Raw genomic sequence first — 10,639 nt, 5'->3', positions numbered from 1 at the left:
GTAGTACTCCATTGTGTATATAAACCACAATTTCTTTATCCATTCATCAGTTGATGGACATTTAGGCTCTTTCCATAATTTGGCTATTGTTGAGAGTGCTGCTATAAACATTGGGGTACAAGTGCCCCTATGCATCAGTACTCCTGTATCCCTTGGGTAAATTCCTACCAGTGATATTGCTGGGTCATAGGGTAGGTCTATTTTTAATTTTCTGAGGAACCTCCACACTGCTTTCCAGAGTGGCTGCACAAATTTGCATTCCCACCAACAGTGCAAGAGGGTTCCCGTTTCTCCACATCCTCTCCAGCATCTATAGTCTCCTGATTTGTTCATTTTGGCCACTGTGACTGGCATGAGGTGATATCTGAGTGTGGTTTTGATTTGTATTTCCCTGATGAGGAGCGACGTTGAGCATCTTTTCACGTGCCTGTTGGCCATCCGGATGTCTTCTTTAGAGAAGTGTCTATTCATGTTTTCTGCCCATTTCTTCACTGGGTTATTTGTTTTTTGGGTGTGGAGTTTGGTGAGCTCTTTGTAGATTTTGGATACTAGCCCTTTGTCCGATATGTCATTTGCAAATATCTTTTCCCATTCCATTGGTTGCCTTTTAGTTTTGTTGGTTGTTTCCTTTGCTGTGCAGAAGCTTTTTATCTTCATAAGGTCCCAGTAATTCATTTTTGCTATACCAATATATTTAGACACAAATAGCATAGTGATTTGAGAGCCAACATCATTCATTTTATTTATTTTTTTAGAAATTTTTTAGTGTTTATTTTTGAAAGAGAGAGAAAGAAGGCAGGGGCAGAGAGAGGGAGACACAGAATCTGAAGCAGACTTCAGGCTCTGAGCTGTCAGCACAGAGCCCTCCCTATGCGGGGCTAGAACTCAAGAACCACAAGATCATGACCTGAGCTGAAGTCAGACGCTTAATGGACTGAGCCACCTAGGTGCCCTGAGCCAACATCATTCATTTTAAAAACACAAGAATGAATGGGCGCCTGGGTGGCTCAATCTGTTGAGCGACTGACTTCAACTCAGATCCTATGATCTCACGGTTCACAAGCTCGAGCCCTGCCTGGGGCTCTGTGCTGAGGGCTCAGAGCCTGAAGCCTGCTTCAGATTGTGTCTCCCTCTCTCTGCCCCTCCCCTGTTCACACTCTGTCTGTCTCTCTCTCAAAATTAAACATTAAAAATAAATATTAAATAAACATTACAAAATAAATAAAAACACAAGAACCAGTTGCCTGGGTGGCTCAGTTGGTTGAGTGTCTGACCTCAGTTCAGGTGGTGATCTCATGGTTTGTGAGTTCAAGCGCCACATGGGGCTCACAGTTAGAGTTGGAGCCCCACATTGGACTCGTGGCTGTCAGTACAGAACCCCTTTTGGATCCTCTGTCCCCCCCTCTCTCTGCCCCTCCCTCAGCCACACTCTCTCTCAAAAATAAACTTTAAAAAAACCACACACAAGAATAAGCTCTTTATTCTTTTTTCTCTTCTTATAATTCCATTCTATTCCCACAGTTTATGCTACATGTAATTTATTTCCAGATTTAAGACCTATTATTGATAACCTGATCATAACTGTTTGCAACAAATGCATACACACACACACACACACACACACATAACTCAAAATTTTAAAACTACATTTTTGTAAACTTATCAAGACTTTAAGGGTTACACTTAGTACAGAGTTATTCAAAAGAACATAATTATATTCCAAATTTTTATAGAAACTAAAATTTTATTGGGAATGCATCTATAAAAGGGTATTTTCTTCTCATTAGCTCATGAGTGTGGATGAATATCACTTTTTATTAGAATAAGACAAAGTTTAGCAACACTTTTTTTTTAAATGTTTATTTATTTATCTTGTGAGGGGAAGGGGCAGAGAAAGAGAGAGAGAATGAGAATCCCAAGTAGTCTCCTCGCTGCCAGCCGGGAGCCAGTGGTAGGGCTGGATCCAACCAAAGGCGAGATCATAACCTGAGCCAAAATCGAGAGTCAGTTGCTTAACTGACTGAGCCACGCAGGCGCCCTGGGTCAGCAACACTTTTATACCTATTTTTCTTGACTTTTTCATAAACTTAGGCAGAGAAAACTTGTTCCAAGAAATAAGTAGATTGAACACTAAGGGGTTATACACAGCAGTCACTCAACTCTTTCGATTCTGAGTTTTCCAACAATCCACGATATTTAAAACGATATTTAATGATATCATCTAACAATTCCATACAATTTTCCTTTCATTGTGTTGAAAGCAAAGCAATGGAAACCATTTAAATTACAAAGAGAGGTTACCTAGATTCAGGCCCTTCTCCATTTCAAACTAAGGACACATAGGTCTAGGGCTTGATTAGCTTTTCCCTTAGGCCTTGCTGCAGAGAAAGGATGGAATGAATGGGAACCGACAAAAACTTAGGGCCAAGCAAGTAGGGTGGCTGATTACTGAAAATCAACCCTAAAATCCCGAACATTTATAGAATGGCCAGGAAAGCGCGAGAAGGCCCTTGGGGGACAGGGAGAACAACCCCCCGGTGTTCAAGGCTATGGGCACCAGGAGGAAATTAAGGTGATTCCCATTTGGCACGGGCTGAGCTGCCAGGCCGCAGGCACTCAGGTAAAGCAGAATTTACATTGTCTACTGGACGTGAGGCCTCTGGGAATGGCAGCTACAGAGAAGAAGTCAGAGGAGGTCACACGAGAGGTTTCACTCTCAAAGATTTGGCCTAGAACTTGGAGGCCTGCTGCTAAGCTGCTAGCCTGTACGCCACCCACGCCCCCATTCACCCGCACTGCGCCGTTATCTCTCTGACTGACATTTTTGTCAACCAGTCACCTTTAGAGCTGAGAAAGCGCCTGCTCCCCACCCCGATATTGGGCGGGGCAAGTCATTGGAATGACAGACATTTGCGCCAATAGTGAAGAGTTTCAGAAGCTACTGGTGCACTAGCCAATGAAGAGTAGGAACCACTGGAAAGGACGTATCAGGCAGCCAACGGCCGGCGCCACTACGGGGGTCGCGTGGCTTCCGTTCCGAGAGGGCGGGGCGGGGCTTCAAACGGAAGGTGGCTGTGGTCCGAGCCGAAGCAGGTTTGAAACTGGGGGTCGGGCCCGGCAGTCGTTGTCCGTCGCCGCGGCCCCGCTTCCGGGCTAGGCCGTCTCTGCCCGCCCCCGCCCCGCCTCCTTTCGGACCCCTCAGTCTCCGGCCCGGCTCCCGGTCTGACTCGCGCCCGGCCCGCAGCAGCTCGCTGTCGTCCCGGCCCGCACTGCGGCCCCGCCGCCGCCACCATGTCCCTGCACGGCAAACGGAAGGAGATCTACAAGTATGAAGCGCCTTGGACCGTCTACGCCATGAACTGGAGCGTGCGGCCCGACAAGCGCTTTCGCCTGGCGCTGGGCAGCTTCGTGGAGGAGTACAACAACAAGGTGGGCCGGGCAGGGGCTCGGAACCCAGCTGGCGGGGAGCGGGCCCCTGGAGCACTCTTTCCGGGCCGGAGCCCCGACCTCAGGACCCTCCTGCGGACTTGCCTTAGCGCCCCGGAGCGGTTCCTCTGTGTCTGGCCCTGTGCAGAAGCTTTCACGCTCGTTGTCTCATTTAATCCTGGCAGCATTCCTGTGTAGTCAGGAGCGTAATTACCCCCATTTTACTCATGGGGAAACTGAGGCACCGTGTTGTGAGTTGCCCGAGTCAGAAGCTAGCTGATTCGTGGGGGAAACGGCACTCAAACTCGACTTTACACCCAAAAGCTACGCCATTTATCACTCCAGTCTTCCCCCTTCCCGCCGCATTGCTTCAGTTGGGGGCGGACGGGGGAAGAGAGAGAGATGGCTGTGAAGAAAACTACTGGCGCATCAGTTGGTGGTCTCACACTCTTGGCTACGCTAAGTTTCTGTTAGGGCTGTTTACTGTGCAGGCTTCCCCGCCTCCTACTCCCACCCCCAGGTACTATTCAGGGACCACCCCCACCACGCCACCCCGCCCGCCTCTTCTGCCAGGAGCGGGTCACTGCTATTGCTGCCTTATATCTGCCCTCTTCAAAATGATCTCTTTTTGGAAATTTTGGCCCGTGACCGTGATCCTGTCACTGTTTTCTGAAAGGAGAAGGGTGACGTTTTCCTTATCTTTTCTTGGCTTTCATGCCCATTCAGAAGTGTAACCTTGAGTAGTAGTAAGTCTTCCGGGACATCAACAATTTGAAATTTGAGGCTCTTTCATAGAAGCACGGGCAGCAGGTGGAAGCTTTTTAAGCTGACATTGCAGCATAAATTTATTTTTGAAAGTTGTTGAATACATCAGTGGGCAGAGTTTTCTTTCCTTTATCCCTTAATCTCTTCTTTATTGTATTAAACACTGTGATGGGGATCAGAGCAACAGAAAGCCTTGGCTAGTGGTGTTTAAAGTCTTATATTTATACTCTTGCTGGACACCATGAACACCACGACTTAAGAAGAATGAAACTGTGTGGACGGTGATAGGCATGGTTCAGGGAAAAGAGCCCAGTCGAGTTTGGTTCTGTCTGGTCCACTGACTAGCTGTGGGGTGTTGCACAGGTTAATCTTATTCTTTCTGACCCACAGTTTGTTGGAGGCAAAGAGTTCTTTTTTACACATAAACAAAAAGCATTTGTACATTGTAAGTTTGCCTACAGTTTCCCAGGAGCATTTCTCTAGAGTCCAGGGCTCAGCTTTCCTAGAATCCCCTTTGAGAAATGGACGAAAGCGCTGGACTCTCATTGCTCAGACATAACATGCACAGTTTACACACAAATCCCAGGGACTACACACTCATAGTGAAGTCTACCCATTGTCCACAGAAAGCAGAGAGTCCTGAGCAAAACGTAGTTTTATTTTCTGTAATGGCTGGCCCTTCCTTATGGCCCATAGTGGATAGCAGAATGGAACGGAATTCGAGATCCTGATGTGGAAATTGTGGTAGTAAAATTGAGACCCTAATTATTTAAGCATATATGTTTAAAAGAAAAAAAAGTAGAATCTGTCAAAAGGCTTGAGTTTTTTAACGCAAATTGATGTCCCCTTTTTTCTTGCAATATCTTCCAGAGTCAATTTGGGTAAACAGTAGTAGCCCCATTTCTGAGAGGAGGAGCTGAGCCACAGTTAGGCTGCTGGTAGAATCAGTGAAGTAACAGGTCAGACGTTAGTTGCGGAAACTCTGCCCCAAAGTGTGTCCTTTCATTTAGCAACTTACTGGAACTCGTTTGTGCCAGGCTACGCAGGCAGTGTGGGTCTTAGTAGTAAAATGCAAACTAATAATCCTAATAATCACAGGATAAGCAGTTACTTCTGTCTTAACTCCCTTGCATGTTACTGGCAATGCAGTATCTTAAAACTGTTTTTGTGCCCCAGCCTATCTAGGTCAGGGTTCTTAACTTTGTGTGTGTGTGTCTGTGCCATGGACACCTATGACAATCTGAAGCTGATAGACCTCCTTTCATAATTATGTTTTCAAAGACACAAAATACATAGGATTAGGAAGGAAATCAATTATATCAAACTACAGTTATCAAAAACTTTTTTTTTTTTTTTTTTAGTGTTTATTTTTGGGAGAGAGAAAGCACCCATGTGTGGGGAGGGGCAAAGAGAGGGAGGAGAGAGAATAGAATCCCAAGCGATTCCATACTGCCAGTGCAGAGCCCCACACACAGCTTGAACTCATGAACCGTGAGATCATGACCCGAGCTGAAACCAGGAGTCGGACACCTAACCAAGTAAGCCACCCAGGCGCCCCTCAAAAACATTTTTTAAAAAGTGGAGCTATAGTAATACGTAGTTGTAAATTAATCCGTTAAATTACACCATCCAGCGTAATTATTATAATTTTAAAGTAGTAATGAGGGTAAATAACATTTCAGAATGTTTAATTAAAGTGATGTGATATGATAAAAATCTGATTTCTGTCAGTAACAAAGTCAGATATTGATGCGGCTGTGCATAGCCACCTCCCTTCGTAATGGAAGGAAATGCTAAATTTCAGCCAGAGGTTAGTGAAAATATGAATGTGAGTGATTCAAGCTCAGGGACTTCAAGTTAAGAAACCCTGCTGTAGAGGATCTGTGCCTAGGGACTGATGAGCAGTAAATACCCCTCGAACACAGTGACTTTTAGGGTCAGTTTTAGAGAAAACTTTTATCACAGAGGTGCCACACTTTACAATTTAGAGGAATTTATAAGTTACTGGTTGGAATTTTCAGATCTTTGTTTCCTGCTTGCTGTCAATACTGATTGCCAGCAGAGGGCAAAACAAATGGACACAGCAAATTAGCATTGGTGAAAAAGCCCAGAAACAGCCCTCTTTTTTTTTACTGTGGAGACATTGACATAAGAATACACATTATTATAATTTCTAAAATTTTTGAATTAATGCAATCACGTTTTCCTATAGTAAAATTATTTGTATTTCAACAGAATTAAATTTATTAGCATTTCAAGAACAACTTGGCTTTCAGGTGTTCCATCATCTGAATAAATTTGGGAATTGTTTTAGAGTAAACAATTGAGTTGATCCTATCAACTGTACCTGGAATAAGAAGTCCCATCATCAGTAGTTGTGTTTCACGTTCCCTCCTTGTGGTCTCTGCTAGAGGATACAGCAGCATTGGTGTTGGAGTGGTGGTTCTCTAAATTTTAGTGTGTGTGTGTGTGTGTGTGTGTGTGTGTGAGAATCCCCTGAGGGACTTGGCACATTCCAGAGTTCCATCCCTGAAGTTAACAGACACTTAAGTGATTAAGAAACAGATGGTCCAGATGGCGCTCTAAGAACATTACCCTGGGATTACCTAGGCATCTGCTGACCAGAAGTAGGAATCCTATCTTTTTGCATCTGCATTCGCCTAAACGTTGATTCTGCTCTTCCATCCCATGCAAAAACTCTGTTACTGAATAGCCCCTGGGACGCCTGGGTGGCTCAGTCTGTATGCACCAGATAACCCCTTTGAGGTACTCTGTGGCTAGGTTATCAGTCCTGCCTCTTCCTAGTTTTGTGTGGTTTGAGCAAATTAACCTCTGTGCCTCGGTTTCCTCATCTATAAAATAAAGGTAATAAAATTAAATGAGTTAATATATGTAATGGGTTTAGGAACTCTGCCTGAGACAGACATGGTTAAGCAATGTAGAAATGTTTGCTGTTGGGGGTGACTCAAGTGGTTGAGCGTCTGACTCTTGATTTTGGCTCAGGTTATGATCTTCCAGTTCGTGGGTTTGAGCCCCAGGTCAGGCTCTACGCTGGCAGAGCAGAGCCTGCTTGGGATTCTCCCTCTCTCCCCATCTTTCTCTCCTTCTCTCTCTGCCCCTCCCCTGCTCATGCACAGAAGTGCGCACATGCTCTCTCTCAAAAAGTAAATAAACATTAAAAAAGAGAAATGTTGGCTATTATTAGATATTACTGTATCTGTAATTGAAATATAATCAAGAAGGGGTGCCTGAGTGCTCAGTTGGTTAAGCATCTGACTTTTGTTCAGGTCATGATCTCGTGGTTCGTGAGTTCAAGCCCCGCATTGAGCTCTGTGCTGACAACTCAGAGCCTGGAACCTGCTTCAGATTCTGTGTCTCCCTCTCTCTCTGCCCCTCTCCTGTGCGCTCGCTATCTCTCTCTCTCTCTCTCTCTCTCTCTCTCTCTCTCAAAGAGAAATAACATTAAAACAATTTTTTTTAATAAAAAAAAGAGAATCAAGGAGAATTATATGGGTGCTAAGTAAATGTGATGTATTTTCCAGAGGAAAGGTACCTCAAAATGTCATTATGTTCATTCCTCTGCCTTTTAAAGACCCAGAGGAAAAAATTTTCTTGATTCCTTTCAACTAAATCCATTTTTGTGGTCTAGAAGCTTCTTGTAGTCAGACTCCAAGTATTGTAATGGTCTAGTTTAAGCCCATTTTCTCTTGTTCTACCTGGGTTAGACATGGTAGTTGATTAAAGAACTCATGTATTTCTCCTGAGTTTTGAACATATCTGTGGTCTGTAGACAGGTGGTATTTCCCCTGTATTATGGGGAAAGATGGGTAGCAGTTCCTGGGTTTCTGTTTCACTTAGTTGCGTGTTTCAGGGTTGGTTTTGAATAGAGTTGGCAGAGTGATACGGATTTATTTTGCCCTAATATTTAATTAGCTGACCATCGTGCTTTAAGATTTAGTATCTAGAAAGCATTTTTGAGGTTCTGAGGAGAGAAACTGTAGGTATACATGATGCTTTTTGAAGAATACTGATAGTGAATCTGGGTAAGACTACCTTGTACTTGAAATACACATGGGATGAATGCTTGCCTTTTCATCCTGTGTTGATGCCTCTGAGACTCTAAGTAGTTGCTTTATCTGTTTGGCACATGATGATTTTAACTCTGGCATATAAATGTTCATTTCTTAGTATTCATTGCGGCCCTTCAGGAATATCTTCATTTAATTCAACAAATATGTGGGGCGCCTGGGTGGCTCAGTCGGTTGAGCGTCCGACTTCAGCTCAGGTCACGATCTCCCAGTTTGTGAGTTCGAGCCCTGCGTCGGGCTCTGTGCTGACAACTCGGTGCCTGGAGCCTGCTTCAGGTTCTGCGTCTCCTCCTGTCTCTGCCCCTCCCATGTTCATGCTCTGTCTCTCAATAATAAATAAACATTAAAAATTTTAAAAAATAATTCAACAAATATGTATTGAACACACAAGCAGTGTGTTTTGGGCACAATGATGATACTTAGTAACCTTCTGTAGACTTTGTTAGCAGATGTGAGATTGGCAACAAAAAAGAGAAAGTGTTTTAGTACACAGAAGTATTTTGGATACTTAGAATTTTGCAGTGCTCCATCAGTCCCTGGCAAGACTGTCAACAGGGAAATTTACACCATAAAACTCTTCTGGTTTTAACTTCCTCCTTTCTTTTTTCTAGACAGTGAGAGGACTAATTCCTCCATGGGACGACGGGATAAAAGTGCTGCTGCTATATTGCTTTTTGCCCTAACCTGGTTCACACAGGCCTACTGGAGATGCTGTGATTTGAACAAGGAATGAATCTGTGTTCTATAGGTAGTATGGCTTGCCTGAGGCCAGGATGCCAGAGCTGACTGGTTAGCCTCTGAGACAGGAGCCAAAGGGGCACTATGCCAGAATTCATCTTAAAGTTTAACAAGGCAGGACTTCTCTGCAAACATTGATCAATCATAATCAGTCAGGAACAGGCTTGAAGGGAGGACAGATGGAAAAGAACAAGAAAAACTGGCATATTCTCTCAGAATTTTGCTTAGCTGATTTTGGTTATATTAATCACAGAAAATGTTCAATTCACTGGAGTGGTATATTGATTTGCATAACTTGGGGTCTTTAAAAAAAAATTACATACATACACACACCTTCACCCTCATGTTCTTGTACTAGCATTGTGTATAATAAAGTGGAATGCACAATTTCCTCCCTCAAGGAGCATATAATAACAAGACAAACATTACATCTTTTAAAAATTTTTTAAATGTAAGATACATGTAATGTGAATAGTAATTTATGTTGCTATTCATGAAAGCATTTGAAAGTGAAAATGTGGTCATGTCTTCAAGGGGTAAATATTTTATGTTGCATATATGCTTCTTAGGAGACATCTGACATAGTAATGTCCACAGTTTTAAAATAAGTAAAAATGATCTTTATAGCCCTTCCTTTATAGAGGCGTTTTTTTTTTTTTTTTTTTTTTCATGCTTGGGGTAAAGTATTGTGAAGCAATAGTTGCAGAAGGACGGGGTGGGAGATAAAAGCTTAATAGGACAGGAAGACTCTGGAGAAAAAGGCACGAGGGTAACCTAAATGTGAACAAGATGTTTATGTGTTTTTTTTATTAAAGTTTTTTATTTATTTAAGTAATCACTACAACCTATGTGGGACCCGAACTCACGATCCTGAGATCAAGAGTCTCATGGTCTTCCTACTGAGTCAGCCAGGTGCCCTGACAATAAGATGTTTAAAGGCGGATAATTTTTCCTTATGCCCCCAACAGTAAGTGCAGAAGGACAGCAGTATAATGAGGATCCCATGGGTATAGGAAGATGCTGAGAAAGGATATCTTTGGTTGCAGATTTCAAACTCATACAGTTCTCCAGAATAGGATTTTGACAGGCAAGATCAACATTCCTTTATTTGGAACAGTGAGAAGAAGGTGCACAGGCTGGCAGCAGGCACTTCTCCAGACCCCATTTGACCCCTTGGGTAAGAGGGGAGCTAAGCTACACAAGGAGACACATAGACGTGCCGTCATCTTTAGAAGCATTACGTAAGGCAGGTTGGAAGAGATACTGAATTGTGAGCAGCTGGACTGTTTGTCATCCCTGTTGGCTGGGGACATGCTACAGGTTCACGTGTTTCTGCTAACTTGGAACATGGCCCTGGCTTCTCTCAGGTTCCTGTAGGAACCTCCTTCAGATCTTATAGGAAGAACTTGTCTCAGTCAAAAGACATCAGCACAAGATCTAGAAAGATAGACACTATAACACAAAAGGAAAATATGGGAAACAAGTGGCAGGTAAAATAGCCTCACTACAAAGATGTTTTTTTTACCTCAGATGAAAATTAACGGCCATTCCTGCCACCATGAATTCAGAGAACTTAGGAAAGGAAGGAACTCCAAGCAGAGATACAGGAGATCAGGTAAAAT

The 10,639-nt window shown here is 43.4% G+C and overlaps 1 protein-coding gene across 2 annotated transcripts in view; it reads left to right on the top strand.

Annotated features, from left to right (window-relative positions):
* Positions 1-3,056: 3,056 nt before the first annotated feature.
* DCAF7 (DDB1 and CUL4 associated factor 7) overlaps positions 3,057-10,639 on the top strand; it is a 30,753-nt gene continuing 23,170 nt past the window's right edge. Inside the window, exon 1 of one of the 2 annotated variants that reach the window (XM_019466599.2) lies at positions 3,057-3,429. In XM_019466599.2, coding sequence (XP_019322144.1) covers positions 3,292-3,429 — 138 coding nt within the window. In that variant the 5' untranslated portion in view covers positions 3,057-3,291. The remainder of the gene's footprint in view (positions 3,430-10,639) is intronic. The other variant, XR_002085003.2, reaches the window with a different exon arrangement.

Source organism: Panthera pardus, unplaced genomic scaffold (assembly GCF_024362965.1).
Source record: "Panthera pardus isolate Hobbes unplaced genomic scaffold, ASM2436296v1 HiC_scaffold_3, whole genome shotgun sequence".
In the NCBI taxonomy this organism is placed as follows: Eukaryota; Metazoa; Chordata; class Mammalia; order Carnivora; family Felidae; genus Panthera; species Panthera pardus.
The sequence above is the reverse complement of the archived record's forward strand: the minus strand, read 5'-3'. Positions and strand labels throughout refer to the sequence as shown.